This window comes from Prosopis cineraria, unplaced genomic scaffold, assembly GCF_029017545.1.
Source record: "Prosopis cineraria cultivar Desert tree isolate PC_DT_omini unplaced genomic scaffold, ASM2901754v1 PC13, whole genome shotgun sequence".
NCBI classification, from domain to species: Eukaryota; Viridiplantae; Streptophyta; class Magnoliopsida; order Fabales; family Fabaceae; genus Prosopis; species Prosopis cineraria.
Window position 1 is genome coordinate 1,154,994 of NW_026555344.1, and position 17,248 is coordinate 1,172,241.

The 17,248-nt window shown below is 36.7% G+C and overlaps 3 protein-coding genes across 9 annotated transcripts; 1 reads left to right on the top strand and 2 right to left on the bottom strand.

Annotated features, from left to right (window-relative positions):
• Positions 1-874: 874 nt before the first annotated feature.
• Positions 875-5,191, bottom strand: LOC129291145 (cytochrome P450 86A8). Of its 2 annotated transcripts, none has more exons than XM_054928355.1 (2): positions 4,613-5,191; positions 875-3,584 (listed from the first exon to the last, which is right to left on the bottom strand). In XM_054928355.1, the coding sequence occupies exon 2, from the start codon at positions 2,728-2,730 to the stop codon at positions 1,159-1,161; it is 1,572 nt and encodes a 523-aa protein (XP_054784330.1). In that variant the 5' UTR covers positions 2,731-3,584; positions 4,613-5,191; the 3' UTR covers positions 875-1,158. The 2 variants fall into 2 exon arrangements, with proteins under 2 accessions (XP_054784330.1, XP_054784329.1); XM_054928354.1 differs by having other exon boundaries at positions 875-4,118.
• A 204-nt stretch (positions 5,192-5,395) lies between these two features.
• Positions 5,396-8,257, bottom strand: LOC129291147 (ATG8-interacting protein 1). Of its 2 annotated transcripts, none has more exons than XM_054928356.1 (3): positions 8,106-8,257; positions 6,579-7,425; positions 5,396-5,725 (listed from the first exon to the last, which is right to left on the bottom strand). In XM_054928356.1, the coding sequence occupies exons 2-3, from the start codon at positions 7,416-7,418 to the stop codon at positions 5,624-5,626; spliced, it is 942 nt and encodes a 313-aa protein (XP_054784331.1). In that variant the 5' UTR covers positions 7,419-7,425; positions 8,106-8,257; the 3' UTR covers positions 5,396-5,623. The 2 variants fall into 2 exon arrangements, with proteins under 2 accessions (XP_054784331.1, XP_054784332.1); XM_054928357.1 differs by having other exon boundaries at positions 6,579-7,418; positions 8,106-8,188.
• Positions 8,258-11,384: 3,127 nt separating this feature from the next.
• Positions 11,385-16,835, top strand: LOC129291429 (uncharacterized). 5 transcript variants are annotated; one of them, XM_054928762.1, is made up of 10 exons: positions 11,452-11,625; positions 11,829-11,909; positions 12,698-12,787; positions 12,927-13,096; positions 14,433-14,502; positions 14,673-14,752; positions 14,899-14,961; positions 15,084-15,160; positions 16,093-16,176; positions 16,561-16,835. In XM_054928762.1, exons 1-10 carry the CDS (start codon positions 11,467-11,469, stop codon positions 16,563-16,565), a joined length of 879 nt encoding a protein of 292 aa, XP_054784737.1. In that variant the 5' UTR covers positions 11,452-11,466; the 3' UTR covers positions 16,566-16,835. The 5 variants fall into 5 exon arrangements, 3 of the variants coding, with proteins under 3 accessions (XP_054784738.1, XP_054784737.1, XP_054784736.1); XM_054928761.1 differs by lacking the exon at positions 16,561-16,835 and adding an exon at positions 16,259-16,438; XM_054928763.1 differs by lacking the exon at positions 16,561-16,835 and having other exon boundaries at positions 11,385-11,544; positions 16,093-16,438.
• Positions 16,836-17,248: the final 413 nt, after the last annotated feature.

Here is a 17,248-nt window from a genome sequence, read left to right on the forward strand (position 1 = left end):
ATAGTTTTACAAATACGAACAAACATTTAAATCCTCTTATTTAATAATTCTGTTAAAGAACCGTTGAATGTATGTTTATTCAATGGTTCCTTAACATAAACCATTACATATTATTAACATTTATTCAATAGTTCTGTTTAAGGAACTGTTGAATAAACCAATGATGTGATCCAATGCTAATCTGAAGCATTTACTCTATGGTTACTCTATTTAATTATTTAGTATAATGCCTACTTTTTCAATGGTTATAGTTTTAATCGTTGAATAGTTGTTTTTTGAAATTTCATTTTTTATTCAATGTTTTTTTATATAATCATTATATATACTTTATTTTTTAGTAGTGTTATTATGCCTTTACCTCCACTGTCTGCCAAACGAGACCATAGAGTTATATCGATAAGGAATGTAACTAAGTTGATCGGTTTATGTAATAGTAACATACTTGACAATCACAAGGGCGAGAAAGCATGCTCTAGAGGTCGGGCGCTGATGTAAGGATCGCGTTTTCACACACGCTGAATTGCTTGTCGCCGAATCTCAAGTATGAAGTATGTAGACAACGTTTGAAGGTGCTTTTACGAGATAACGCTGGGGAGCTCCATAGATAATCATGAGATATTTGATTTTGATCATTTTGTTTAATATTAAACGTTACATTAATGTGCGTGACGTAATGCACCATGTAGGGCTTGATTCAAGAAGTAAGTGTAAACTACTTTTACGTTTCTTAATTAGTTTCAGATAGGTCCCCAAAACATTATTACTCGCACTTCACTCATTTCTTCCTTTCTCTTCCTCTTCCGTCTTCTCTCTCCTATTTATGTTTGGATTTTTTTCACACCATAAATTTAGTCGTATCTCACGGACAAACAAGAAACCAATAAGACAACGAATATTAGCTAGCTTCCTACACGCACTGACCCGCAAATTTCTCTTATAGTAATTTCAACAACATGCTGTTTATACCTCAATACTGCCCACAAATGAACGTGCATATCTAAAAGTCACAGGAAGTCGGCTCCACCTTCTGATCACACTTCACAACAGTACGTAACACCCATCATTAACATGCATATGTATATATATGCTCTGAAAAGTAAAAACTAATTGTCTGGGATTTACTCTTTATATGTTTAGGTGTTTATTTATCTTGGTTTATCATTCACTTTGTTTACGGATGCTTGCCAAAATTCGCCTCAAATCCCTATTGTGCACATAAACCTTCAGCCCGTTCTTCATGAACAAAGTCAGTGACATTTTTTGCTCCACCTCATGGCCGGGAACAACGGTGAGCCGTTGCCGGAGTAGCACCGCTGCCGCAATTGACTTCATCTGTAGGTAAGCTAAATCCTTCCCCAAGCATATCCTCGGACCAGCATTGAAAGCAACAAACTTGAAGGAATCTTGCATCGTGAACTTGTCATCGTCTGATGAAAACCACCTCTCAGGCCGAAATTCCAAGCAATCATCACCCCATGTCGACCTCATCCGGCCAGCAGAATATATCGAATACGTCACCGATGATCCTGCCGGCATAAATGTGCCGTCTGGAAGCACGTCATCGGCCGCCACATGCTTGGAATCCTCTGGCACCGATGGATAGAGTCGTAGAGTCTCGCACAACGCTGCTTTGAGATAGACCAGACGCTCCAGTTCTTCGAAATCCAAAGGCTCATCCAGCCATCTTGCCACATCATCACCACGTGTCTCCATAAGAACTGTGCATATTTCCCGCAGGATTTTTTCTTCCACTGTGGGGTTCTGAATCGCCAGCCAGAAGAACCAGCTCAACGCAACTGATGACGTGTCACGTCCAGCTAGGATGAAGTTCAACGCCACGTGTCTTAGGAACTTGTCTGAGTAGGTGTGCTTTTTCTTCATGAACCTTGACAACAAATCATCGTGCGGGTTCTCATCCTCTTGCTGACTCATCAACTCGAGCTTACGCTTATCAATCACCCTGGACAAATACTCCTCAACGAGGACAAGGCTTCGGCTTAAGCTGACTTCCATTCCGAAGCCAAGCCATTTCTTAAACCTCCAGAACACCTCTGGCAAAATAAACCGCTGGAGCGAGGCTTCGGTGGCTCGGTCAAAAGCCAATGCGAAGCCATTCTCCGGCAAGTTCGGCGCGCAAGTCTGTGGGTCTTTTCCAAAAGCCAAGCCGCAAATGTTGTCAAATGTGAGCCGCAGCATCAAGTCTTGCAAATCAACCGGCTCAGATTTCAACTCGGCCGTCTTGAGAATCAAGCAGAGCCGGTCCTTGATGGCCCGATTCACCCAGCGAGCCATGGCTTGGCGCAATGTCCTGGTGGTGAATTCCAGCGCGGCGGTCTTCCGCTGGAACAGCCACGCGCTTCCATCGGAGTTAAAAATGCCATCACCTAGAAGATCGTGGAAAACAGCATGCCACGTGGGCCCCTTGGGGTAATTGTCGAATCGGGTCTTGAGTATGTGCTCCAGGTTCCTCGGGTTGCACGTGACAGTCACGAGACCTTGCCTGTTAGCGAGGAAAGGAACGGCGCAGATGCAAGTCTGGTACGTGCCACCACAGGCGCGGAGGTGGTCGCTGATCCAGTCATGCATGCGGTGGCAGTTCTGAATCAAGCCAGGCAGGCTGCCCAATAGAGGCCATACACGTGGACCCTTGAGGGACCGCGAGATGAATGTGAACCAAATAAGGTAAGCCGTGATGGCCGATAAAAGCAGGAATGCCGTAGAGGTATCCATTGACCACAAGAATCAAACTAAGTGCAATGACGCTCCCTGTATCTCATGTGGGGAACAAACAGGGGATTTAGGAAAATGAGTATGAGTGAGACAATGATTGGTTAAAGGAGAACAAGAGGAAAGAAAGAAGGATGAAGATTGAGGAAGGTGTGAAGGAAGACGGGAAGAGAGATGAAGTGGAGGGGAGGGGAGGGGAGGGGAGGAGAGATTTATAGAGGAGGGAGTTATTAATTTGAAAGACTCATGAGGTGCAAGTGCAGCATTATAAATGCACTCAAGTCAGTTGTTGAGGCATTTTGAACTAAATTCACTTTCATCCACAGTTCCACACCCTCTCCCCCTCTATTACACACAAACCTAAATCCCTTCATCCTTCTCCTGCCTCCATCATTAAAAAAAAAAAAAAAACATTTGCATCATGCCTTCACACATATCTTCAGCCTTCTACTTTTTTAATTGCCTTTTATATGTAGTATACATATCTTGTTGCATTTGTGTGCTAATAGGACTCGCTCTTTTTTAAGAGATTGAATAATCTCTAGTCTCTTTTGTTAAAGAATTCTAGTCTTCTTCTCGAATTTTAAAAAAGGTTATTAACTTTATTTAAAAATAGAAAAAAAAAGATTTGACTTTATCTACATCTATACTCTCAAGAGTCAAAGGAAGAGTGGCACAGGCTGTTAATTGATGAAGAAAAATGGGAACTGCGTATCAAAGTGTGATGTTGTTTGGGGCAATAATAAATCAGTAGAGGAAATAGAGAATTGGTTGGGTTTAGGTGAGCGACCCATACATCATTTATTTGTGGGTGAACTGTATTCTTGCCTCTGTATCAACGTCCATGCATTGCTTCCCTGCAAGCTCAATAACAAGCCCAAGAAAATTATAAAATATCGGATTCCTCTTCACACTCAGAGTTGACCTTCCCTTACCATTAATGGCTTTAAAGATATCAGCAGATAGTAGAATATATGGAAAAGAAAAAAGAAAAGAAATTATGCCTCTCAACCTCTGTAAATTAAAGGCAAAGTCAAGATTACATTAAACTTCACAGATAGTGTGAAAGGTCAAAATCATGTGAGCAGGCAGGGTCATGAATAGAGTTTGAGGAACAGATTCAAAAGCGGTGCTTCAGTTTTCAATTTAACTTGATCCTACTTCTTAATTCATCGCTTACCATTGAGAAAAAGGCATAATGAAAAGGCACTCTCTGACGAACTGAAAACTTCGGTTTCAGACTTACAGTATAAAGGTCAAAGCTCCTCGAACGTGACAAGCTTAATGAAAACAAAGTCAACGCAGAGGATGAAATGGCAGGCACATCAACGCAATGAAGTTTGTTGCATTTAAGACCGTCGGACAAAAATCATTATACTTCAGGATTTTAACTGATAATCATATCAACAAAACAGAGTATTTAGTGGAAGAACAATCTGAGATAGATAGTTTTTTGAATGATAAGATCGTCAATGCAGAGATTAAAATAAGCAGCTACATAGGAGTATTGGAAAAGGAGGTAGAAGTAGATCTTCGTTGTCCTTTTTGGGGGGGAGGGGGGGACACCCTTCTTTCTTTGGTTTTTAAACCTGAAGGTTGTTATTCATTGAACTTGTAGTTCTTCCTCTTCATACGTACATACAAGGGTTCGTGAATCATTGTTTTTTTTTTTTATTTAATCATAGAGGGAATTATTAATCAGATAGTTAAAACTGCAACAATAAGGCAAAATATTAGGGGGGAAATAATAACAGTTTTTGGTTTCTAAAGCCAAGCTTAGAATAGATGTAACATGCATATATATATATATGTATGTATGTATGTATGTATGTAAATCAAATGAATCTCATATATTACTGATTTAAGATGGGTGCAAGTCTCTCACCTTGCTTTGAGTCGTAATGAAAATTCTGATGGTGAAGCATTTTGAAATTAAACCAGGTATCCAAACCTTCTAAGAAAGAAGAGCCTCATTGAAGATTTGAACTGGGCAAAATAAATCTACATTATCTAAAAAAAAATCTCAAATTCCTCTGATCCAATTGAAGGAAAGAATTATTCTTAACTATCGATGAAGATAGTCAATTTCTATTTTAGCAGAAGAAGAAATAATGAGATATACATGTTATAATTTAATAGGTCTACTTAGGGATGTGCTTGTGGCGCGGAGCGAGAAAGCGTTTATGATCTTGGTTTAACAAATCAAGAAATGTTTTTTTTTTTGGCATTGCAATTAAAAAAGATAGTTGCTTTAATAAAATTTTGCTTGAAATATTTACTATGCATTTTAACTTCATTCAAAGTTCATTTGAAAATTATTATATCCGCACAAAAATAAGAAACTACGTATTAACATCAGTTATGACTTGGGATGAAGAGACATGCAAAGAGGAAACAGTTTGTATATCAGAATACAGCAATTGCTTTAAACAAAAATGATCACTGGTTTTTCCCCCCGGACTAGCTAGATAAGCAGAATAGAATAGAGAAGAAGCTATCATATTTCAATCCCTGCACTGCATGTCCCTTTGCTTTTTTAGGCCAAAGCAAAAGGCACAACTTCCGTGGTAGTGAATTAGCGGGCGTTTCACAGTTCTGAGTCATTCAAAAACAAATTTCACCAGCATAGCAATTTAAGTTGCTTCATTTGATCATTTCAATCATCGCCTTGGGAGTCTAAAATGCTAATCCACATGATCAGAATCACATAAAATACGAAGTTGAATCACATCAAGAGCTATACAATACAACTCAATGTAGGACAACACAACAAAGAAGGACTCGGCGAATTCATACTATAAAATGTTTTCACTGTAACATTCATGATGAGAAAGATCGCTACACCAAGCTGGCATTTCTTTCTCAAACTTTTGACTTACAATTTATCGTCATCATCTTAACTTCCATCCGAGGAGCCCCTGACCAAGGAACCACGACGATGGCCACCAACAATCACATCTTTGAGTCGTATTATGGGTGCTAGAATCTTGCTTCTTCCCTATGACCATAATAGCATTCACGATGTTAAATATTTCAACTTGATGGAGAGAAGATTGGACAGCTCAGAATTAATAATACAATTTAGAAAATGTAAAGGCCGCCTCAAGTTCACAAAATTTAAAACCGCACTCCTAATCCCAAATGGACATTCAATTTAAAGCCTCATCCCCCACCCCACCCCCAAAAATATATATATATATATATATATATATATCTCAAGCCTCAGTTCTGCTATTGACAAAGCTTACCCAAGTTAGCAAACTGTCAGCACCATCACCACAGCCATCAATAATATAAACTTGTGACTAGCAACTTAAAGCTGGACAGAGCACCATCAGGTCAATACTTCTTTTGAGTGAAATTAGGCAGGTGGAAAATAATGGCAAATTTAGACTCTAGTGCTCCATTTTTCACCTAGTTTTTTCTACAACCAAGCATAGCTTTATTTAACCACAACAAACTTAAATGCCATCTATACATGCAACGTCTCTCATTATATCCCCTTTCTATATGAAGATACTCAGTTTATTTTGTTTAAATTTCAATTCCTCTACAATTATTTCAGAGAACAGGTTCTCTTGGCTCATATAGAGCGGAAAAAATGCACCAAACCCAGAGATACAAAGTGTTCACATAGCGCCCATTCCAATTCTCAAAAGATAAATTTTCCTGGACATAGTTACCAGGAAGAATCTATTAGTCTTTACCATGTCTTGAAGAGAAATGGATGAAAATTAAGGGGGACCAAAACAGTAGCTTGAGTCATTGACTAATTGTAAAATATCCTGTAAATTAACTAACATATTTTAAAAAGAACATGTCTTAGAGAAAACTTTCAATGATGGACGCACCTCATCATTTACACCGCTGTGCAACTGAAGTTGATAAGCTCTTTCCTGCTGCCAGCGCTGACCAAGCATTACAAGGCCCATCACTGCCGCTGCAATGAAAATAGACCAATATGCATTTGCCTCCTTTGCATGAGCATATAAGGCAGCAGCTCTTCGCTTCCACCAAGCTCCACAAGGAAGACCTGATGGCTGGCATTTATCATCTTTGGGAAAAATCTTTGAATTTGATAAATCAAAAGAAGTGTTTGACTCTTGTTCAGCAGGTTCAATTATTTCAGACGCAACTATATTATCCCCATATGCAGTTGCACCACCAAAATCTGTCTCACTGTGTAAAGAACTGTATTTTGCAGTATCATACATACTTTCCTCTTTGCCAGTCAAACCAAAATCTTCTAGCGTTGTACCTTCTCCAAACTGTTTACAATGAACAGAAAACTTGCTCATCTTATCATCAAAATATGGAATATCTGAAAATGCTTCTGAAACATTCATTCTGGATATCATCACATTTTCTTCATCCTTTCCGCTAGGTGTGGCCCCATCATCAACAATAACTTCAGAGACATCTTTGCCTCCAGATTCACCAAGAATCTCACTATAATCAGATTCCAGTGGCAAGTTTTCATGCTCACTGGGTGGGAAAACAAAATGACGAGACATGAATAGGGCACGTGACGTTTCAGCTTCATCCCGTGTATATGCGTCTCCCTTGTCATCATCTTTCAACTCAACTTGCCCAGAATCAGGAGCAGCTTCATACGCTGATGCTGTAAGCGTTACGACCTCCCATTCATTCCCACGAGAAGTCCTCTCTTCTCCATCCTCATTATCTGCCATCTTTTACCTTCGTCAGAAAAAGGATATCAGAATACCAATTCTATCCAGAATGAACAAAAATATACAGGTAGTCACAGAAAACACGAACATGCACAAGGAGAGAAGAAATTGAAGAAACCCCAAAAAAAAAAAAAGAAAATAAATAATTTATAGACCAAAAGAGAATTTTTTTTTTTAAAAAATCCTAAATGCTAAATCAGCTTCGCTCAAAGTTTCTTATGGGATAATGCTTTTTCTTTTTTAGAAAAACAAATTGCTTGAGCCTGCACAATTTCTGCTACCATATAAAAACAAAACCAAAACCGACCAAGTTTTCTTGTTATAGAGGACATCCAGCCTTTGACGATTATTTCATTTCTAGTAAAAGAACCTATCGTAAATCTTAGCCTTTTACTTATTTACCAGTAAAAAATATCCTAATTCCATCCAGTATGCCGAAGCTTTACCAAGTCATCAATCCATTGAACAAAAAGTAAACGTGCACAGGCACATGACGACTTAAATACAGGCATGTAAATGGATTAGAAACCCCGCTAGGAGACCAAAACGGTAATAATCAGAAGATAGCAACCATATCGGAGCCAACAAAATAATCAGATAGATCAGGTTATCCAACCATCGGAGGTCCCCCCCCCCCCAAAAAAAAAACCGTAAAAACAACATAGTAGCGGGAAGAAAAATACTTACAGAAGCAGAATCCGATAAGATCGACGGTGAGACGACCGTCCAAACAGATTTACGATGAGATTAAAACTGAATCTTCGTGCTCCGGAAATGGGTTTTATACACAGGATATATCGGGGAAGGGAACAAGAGACCGGTGGTATCGGTAAACGGGGTCGTGACCGGCTGTAGTAGGTAGAGTGAGGAGGGAGAGATTGGTGTGATTACGGGACTGGGAGTAAGAAAGTGGGGTTACCGGCAATATTGCGTTGCGTGGGAGGAGGGGTAAGGATCTAACTGTCTCAGAGGACGTCAAGCACTAACTTGAAGAGAAATAAATCATATATTATAAAAATAACAAGTAAATAGTACTAAAAAAATATAATAAATTTATAACTCATAAGTTAACATATTAGCCTGAGTTTACACTTGATACAGCTAATATAAGACAGTATTAAAGTCTAATTTTGATATCCATTTAAAAACTAACTTTGATGATAAAAAGTATGTGAGTAGAATCTAATCTAATGTGAGCCAAAAAAAAAAAACTATAACTTCATTAAAAAATTTCAAAAATACATATATTTAAGCATCATTGCATCATTTCAAATTTAAAATTAATTAAATATTTTTCAGTCAAATTATAGCGCTATTCAGTTAATATTTAATAAAAACAAAAAATTAAAATCAACTTAAAATTTTTGAATCTAGCCTTTTGCCTTTCTTATTTTTATAAAACTTGTTTTGATTTCGTGGATTGCACAAAAATTTAAATTTTTTAAAATATCACAAAAAGAACATTTCAATTATTCAAAAAAAAAAAAAGGAAGCTTGAGACCTCAGTAAAAGGTAAATGAACAGCTTTGATTCTTGCAACTTAAAAAAGCGGAATCAGAGAACTTTTCTTCATTCAGGCTCTGGTCGCTTTTCGATGGATCTTGGAAGGTTGTTAGTGACAAGCATCATGACTACACTTTTGTTATTAGAATAGTTCAGACTTTAGATTTAGAGATTCATTCCTTTAAAATAAATAAATAAATTAGAGAAAACCTTAGGTTCATTTTTCAATTTAAGAATACTTATGTTAAATAATTATCTTAAATTTTTCAAAACATTTTAAAACTATGTAATTCTCAAGAAAAACAAATAATTTGAAATTTATCCTTTTATCGTTTAAAGTGGTTTTATAAATTATAAATTTACCGTATGAATATTTGTAAATTTGAACAAACATAGCAAGTAGTAACATAACTCCTTTTTTAGTGAATTATAAAAGTAGAAGAAATTGCTCGGATGAGTTTGCTTTTGAGTGTAGGAAAACATCAGGCATATGGAGCTGCTCCTTTGTTGAGGTGGGGTGATGATGGGTGACAAAGATTCCTTATCGTTATGGATTTTGTTCTTATATGTTTGTCATCCCAAATTATTTTTTTTTTTCCTTTTGGTATAACCAAATTAAATTTTCTTTATCCTCCACTTTTTTTTCCAAAAATTTAGAATGTCTTCGGGCTTCGAAATGTAAATAAAATTATTTGACAAGTCAATTTATTTCAAATGTGAATATGAGTTATGATGATTCATTGGGTCATGTTTGATAGCTGCAATTGAAAGGTTTTTGAGAGAATAGGAAAGGAGGATAGGCCATACAAGCTTAAATTTGAAGGGATTGAGGTTAAGGATGGGAGTAGAATTGAAATTAGGAATGAGGCTTTACAATTAAGCTTGGTATGAAATAATAATTATAAGGAATACTTACCTTTATTTCATTTTATAATCAAACATTAATTATGAAAAGATTATAATATTCGTAGTAATTAATAAAAATATCTAATCCTAAAACATTTATTTATTTTTTGTCATGATCTAACCCCAACTCTCCTTTCCTTTGCTGTAATTACTCTCTTCTTCTTATCACATATTGTCAAGGATGTTAGAAAAAAAAAAAAAAAGGGGAGGATGATAGTGTTATGATGATTGCATGATGCGCCGTAACATATGATGCATATGTTGTAGTGTATGGCATAGCGAGAGAGTGATTTTTATGCATCATCCATGATAACAAATAATACATTAATTTGAACACACACCAATTTAGGAAAAATTATAATTTTGCCCTAAATTTATTTATTTCTTTCTGACATAATCTTATGCTTTCCATTTGTATTAAACTGATTTTTACCATGTGTTGAGAGTCCAGCCAAGGTTTCAAAAAGGGTTTTTTTATTGAGATCCCAACTTTGAGTGATTTTATTATGAATTAGTTACCTCCTTTCCATGATGGTAAGTGATTAGGATTACCATGATGATATGTTATGCATGGTATGTGTTGGTAATGTCAAAATAGACATTACAAATTTTTTATGGCACGAAGCTATGGGCAATTGTGAGTACTTCTCCAGTATTGATGTGGTTCTGCCACCGAAGCCTTTCTGCATGGTTCTCGATGGTGATGGAATGAACTTTTAAGGACGATGTGAATGGTGAGAATGATGTATAGGTGGTGGAAGATAGTGATCAAAAATGGAGAAGATGATCACAAATGGAGGAGGGTATAGGGAGACATAAGAGGGAGAAGTTGAATTAAAAGATTGACTTGACAGTGGAGGGTATTTTAGTCTGTAAAATTTCAATTATAAGAATAAAATTTTAGTATCACCTCCCCCCATGTGTTCCACCAATGCCATATAAGTGGGCTTCACCAATCCCAAACTTTAAGTAATCAATCCTACCAGACATCTTAATATGTGTTTTATCAATCCCAATCCCATTTTCTTCCCTTAATGCCTCATACCAAACAAAGCCATAAGCTTTTCATAGACTGTTTTGTATATCTAATTTGGATGAGAAAAATAAAAAATATTTAAACATTGAAATTTGAAATAAAGAAATAAATAAAGCTAAAGAAGATAACACAAGTATTCCCAAGCTTTACAACATTACAATGGAAGAGTTATTTTTTTTTTTTCTAGTTACACGGAAACCGCAACACGCACATGCTCAATCACAATTCCAAGGGCAGGATTGAATCCTCATGCTCCCCTTATTGGAGACGAGACAATGCCATTTGATACAGAGCCATTGGCCATTGGAAGAGTTATCCTGATCTACTAAACATGTCAAGAAGAATTGTTTCTTTTCTCCTAAATTTCTTAAATGCTCTTAAAATGTCATTGTGAAAATGCCGAATCGTTTTTTGGGGAAAAGGCCGTCTGTTTAGACCGAAATTCGAAAGAAAAAATGATCAGCTTCATGGACACGTGGGTTGATTTTATTGAGGACAGCCGCAAGAAAGAAGCTGTTTGGATGGCGGGTAAATATAAACCATTAAAATGAGTGATATTGATATATCTTCCGTTAGGGTCGGGTAGGAGGAGACTTAAGGAAAATGGGGGACTTGTACGCCTTGGACTTCGACGGAGTTCTCTGTGATAGCTGCAGAGAAAGCTCTATCTCCGCCGTCAAGGTTCGCCTCCTTTACCCTCCTCTGATTGAAGAAAGCAACGAAAATACAACAAATGTTTTTGTATCATTTCTAATTGAAACAGTAGGTTCGATTACACGGTTCCCCAATTCATTGTATTCAATTCTGTCAGAATACGAAGATTAAGGTGCTCAAATGTTTTTGTATAACCAATTGAAACAGTAGATTCGATTGCACGGTGTCCAAATTCATCGTATTCAATTCTGTCAGAATACGAAGATTAAGGTGCTGATCTGTTTGTCTTGCATCTTGAAACTTCTCTTTAGGCTGCTAAGGTGAGATGGCCTGGTTTATTTGACGGCGTCGATTCAGCCACAGAGGATTGGATTGTTGACCAGATGCATGCGGTTAGTATTTCTGGATGGCTTAAATTTGGCTTATGCTATGGATTCATGCTGCTTTACTTAGATAAGCTATGTTGTGGATTCTGTGATTTGGCTTGAAATCTCTAACTAGTGGAGGCATAACAGGAAGGAAACAAGAAGCTAGCTTTAATTTAGTCGAAGTTTGGGTAATGAATTAATGTTTTATGTTTTTGAGGATTTATTGTGGTGAATAAATAGTCCTTTCCATGATCCTTTTTTTTTTTTAACCTTTTTCAGCTTCTGAAACGATGTCTTGTTTAAGCGTACCTAAGAAAATGAAAAGGGCCATAAATCATTAAATCATGTGGAATTTCAAAACTGAACATGGATGTAAAGTTGAATTTGATTGGAGAATTTCCTTTTGCTGGTTTTCTTGTTAAATACCTTATAAGGCTTATGCTTGATAATGTAACTAGAGGTGTAAATGAAAGCTGTCTTGTTAATCTCAGTTCATTTATGAATGAACAAGTGAGCCCAGAATCAGATCATTTAATAAATAAATCAAGGTTGACCGGAACTTTTGGCTAGATCAAAGATTGAGCTTTAATTCAGTTTTGGTCTGTTTTAAATGAACGAGCCTGAGTGCATTAAAGCTTGCTCGGCTTGATTGCTGCTATCATGATGTGCTTTGATGATTATTGTAGGGGACAATTTTGATGATTATTTTGAGTGCTTCCCATTTCAAGAAAAATCCCATATAGAATGTTCAGCTACTTTTATTTGCCCTCGCATGAGATAGTCAGATAAACTTCAAGAATTCTGAATGTTAGGTGCGACCAGTGGTGGAAACTGGATATGAAAACATTTTGCTTGTGAGGCTATTGCTTGAGACAAGAACACCTTCCATGAGGAAGTCTTCGGTGGGTATACTTCCTACAACCCAGACTTAAATTAGAACTTCATTATTCTTCATGAGTACTATAGCCTTGAATCTACTTATGTTTTAAAAAAAACTGGTGCCAGCACTAGGACAGTTGACTGATATAGCTCTACTGCAAGGTTGCGGAGGGCCTTACAGTTGGGGGTATATTGGAGAATTGGCTTGTGTTGAAGCCCGTTATCATGAAAGAATGGGGTGAAGAAAACAGGGCTGCTCTAATAGATCTTTATGGGAAAATCAGAGATGAATGGTTGGAGAATGATTTCACTACTTGGATTGGTGCGAACAGGTAGTTGAACCAATTATTGTTGTCGTACACTTGTAACAACATGCATGATAGAAATACCTAAAGCCTTGTGCAGAGGAGAATTATTAGGATGAACATGTGTACGATAGAGAGATAGACCATGCCATTGTAGGATAAATATGTAAGCACATTAAAGGTGAGACTTGCTGGAAAGTATGTCTAATTTGCTTATATATGGTTGTCTTGGTCTACATGGCCTTTTTACTTCAGACTTATTTTAAAAATTTTCCACATGGAGATAGATTTGGGTATGGACCATACAACAATAAGCTTTATCCCACTACGTGGAATTGGCTACATGAATTGTGCAACGACATAATACTCTATCATTTACCAAGCTTTTAGGAATATTGTTAACTAAAGGTCTCGGTTAACAACTTTCATAAGCGTTCTCTTTGACCTTTCTCTACTCCTCTTAACAGAGCTCAAAATTATCTATTCCACTCTTCTTACTAGTGCCTCTCGCAGTTTTCTTTGTATATGTCCAAATCATTTCAAACGATTTTCTATCATTTTCCCCTCGATGAATACTATGCTCACTTTTTCTTGCAGGTGCTCATTTTGGATTTTATCTTTACGTGTATGCCCGCACATCTATATCAATATTCTTATTTTTGCTACTCCAACTTTATGCTCATGCTGTCCCATTAAAGTCCAACATTTACTACCATGTAGCATAGCTGATCTTACAGCAGTTTAATAAAACTTTCCTTTAAGTTTATTAGATACCTTACAATCACAAATAACTCATTTAACCTTTTTTCAATTAAATCACCTATCTTGTATCCTATATGCAATATTCCCATCAATTTTCCCATTATGTTGAATAATAGCTCCCAAATATTTAAGCTTTTTCACTTGAGATATAATCTGATCTTCTAATTTCACTTCCAAATTATTACTGACTAACCTCTTAAGAAAATTACAATGCAAATATTCTGTCTTATTCTTATTCAGGCGGAAACCTTTTGACTCCAATATCCTCCTCCATAACTCAAATTTATAGTTAATCTCTTCTTTTATTTCTGCAATAAAAACTATATTATTTGTGAGAGACATGCATTTGGGAATTTTCTCTTGGTACATTTGGGATGAACCTGCATTTTAAAAAGAAAAATGGCGAGTGCATTTTGAACATATACACTTGTACCGTATCAACCTTCAAAGTATCTTGTCCTGATTCCTGACCAAGGGTTTAATGGACGTCCATGTTGCTATATGTTATGCGCTGATAAATTTGTTTTCTTTCAGATTTTGTGCTTCAAGCATTATAATTATATTATAATTACTAGTAATTGCTGAATGCCTTGCCTTGTAGATTCTATCCCGGTGTCAGTGATGCACTGAAGTTTGCAAGCTCAAGAGTGTACATTGTCACCACAAAACAGGTCAGACCTTCTCCCTTTGGTCCTTGCAAGGGGAAAATAGTCCTTGCGATAGATGGCTTCAGATTCAGTATTAAGGAAAATAAAGGGAGTGGCATAATATAAATTCACTCGCAACAGTTTTTTCACATTGTCCCTGCACTTTTTCCTCTGTCATCTTGATTGGATTTCAGTGCCGTTTTGCTGATGCTTTACTTCGGGAGCTTGCTGGTGTGACCATACCGCCTGAAAGAATATATGGCCTAGGAACTGGGTGAGTAAGTGTGATATATGACATATTTTGACACGTTGACTTGCTGTGAACTGTGGTGCATTGATGCTTCTATTGTTTCTTTCTTTCCTCTCTTATTTCAATGAAAAAAGTTAGATTTTCATGGACGATTCAATTTTCTCTAATAGCCCAAAGGTGGAAGTGCTGAAGCAGCTTCAAAAGAAACCAGAGCACCAAGGGCTCAGACTACAGTAAGATATTCTATTTACAGCAATTGATATAAATTCTTGTCCCAACTAATCATATTACCAATAGAGTAGTGCTGTTGTTGAGATGATCTAGAAGAAATTAACTCGAGCTGTTTTTTATTCAGCTTTGTTGAAGATCGGCTTGCAACCTTGAAAAATGTTATCAAGGAGCCTGAGTTAGACGGATGGAATTTGTATCTAGGTAGCTTTCTTCTCTTTACAAGAAGTAATTTAAAGCAAACTTAGTCTGGATCCTCTTCCATAATGGCAGTGGATGTGATTTGGGTTGAAAGCAGACTTGGTTTACAAAAGATAATAATGTAAACATGATGATAGAGCTGGTGATTCCCAAAAGATTTTCCTGTCATTTCCTAAGGCTTACAGTAGACAATCTAGGCAGGGAGGTGATTTAGAGAAGACTAAGACCAGTGGTCAAGAGGTTTATTTGAAGGTTTATAACTGTAAGATTCAAGTGATAAAAGAAAAGTCAGGTTAGGTGTAGCCTAGGGTATGGGTAGTGTCAGCAGGGGTAATGACTACTTTTTGACTCTTTAAATATGTACTTCCGTGATGGGGGATGAGGGGGGACTATTGGAGAATTGTGGTCAAGTGAGGAGAGTTCTGACCTCTCGAATGCCAGATTAGGGGTGGAGAAGATCATCTTTTCTTCATCATTTTATCCTTCTACATCAGTTTGTATTTGTGAGAGACCAGTGTTTGTGTTGCTGCTCAAAGGGTATAGTTTATGTTGTTTCATGCTCTGTAATTGCCATCTCAGTGTAATTTCAGTCTTTATTTTGATTGTAATCCCACTCTATTGTTCAGCAATAGTAATTGTTAGTTACATTTACAGTGTATTTTCTGGTTTTGCTTATTTTTAAGCTTAATAGAGTAGAGGGTTCCACCACATGACAAAGTGGAATCTGACAAGAAAAATTTTTCATTGACATATTTATATCTATAACAATCCTGGTTGATATGATCACACGTATCTTTCGCATACGATGTCTCAAAGTTTTCCTCCATGAGTTACAATTTCTCCATCCTCCTTCCTTTCTGCTTTTGTGAATTGTTTTGGTTTCTTTAGGTAAAGAAAACTTGATAAGCTCACCCGTTTTTTATTTTTTGGGTCAGTGGATTGGGGGTACAACACTCAGAAGGAGAGAGAGGAAGCGGCAACCATTCCAAGGATTCGCCTTCTTGAGCTCTCTGACTTCAGTAAGAAGCTGAAATAGTAATACATTTCAGCGGTTTGATAATAATTGAATTAATTATTTGTTCCATGTCATTTAAATTGCAGCAATCAAGAGAATCTGATTTTCTTTATTCTTTCTGTTAAACTGTACTGTTATGTGCCCCTGCTAGTGGAAACGAGGATGTCTCAATTATTGGCAGAGTCGAACATAATTTTTATTCCTGAAAGAATGCATTAAAACGTGTTGTATTGGAAAGTAATTATGATTTCCCATTCATACGTCAAGTACAGCACCGATTCGGTTCTTTTTTGTCTTGCTTCCTTCAAACCCCCTTTCAATTGTTGAATGTAATCAGATGATGGAGTAAAGCTTTTTTTTTTTTTTCTTTTTGCATGTTTTTGTAAAGAATGAAGCTGTTATTCTGTCTCAAGCCTATGTTCAAAAAGTGGACCAGTTATTAAACAAAGAGAGAGAGGTTTCAAGGATTTGGGATGTTTCTACGGATTAACAGACGACCTGAGGAAGAAACGGGATCCTCAATGTTAATTCCCTTCGGCCTGTCCAATCCGATTCTTGAAACTCGCTCAAGTTGTCAGGATGTTAACCTTTGTATGAATGACTTGTTATATTTTGTGATTTTCATATTAATTTTCGACTTATGAGGAAAACTTTTCAAAATCATTTTTGGTGGATGCTTGGTGGAGATACTTCTTTGGAAGAATTACAGCGTTAAAGAAATTAATCACACACAAAGACCAACAACAAGTCTTATTAAAAAAAAAACAAGTTAGGATCCATATTTAACAACAATTCGTTTCGCATTGATCCTTGTTCATGATTAATTTTCTTAAAAGAAGGCTAGCTATAATTTTCTTATACTTTTTTGTGCAAAGAGTCAATATTCAAATCCTCAAATTGCTGCCAAAATCAATTTCAATTGTCAAGCAAAGTGTCCACTTAGTGAATTAACTTCACATTCAACTTAAAATCAAAATCGGTTCAACTACTGGCTCAGGGTCCAGTTTTAGTGAAAATTTGAGTTTTTATTTGAGTTTGATCTGTTTCAGATCCACCAATTCAATAATTGAACAATC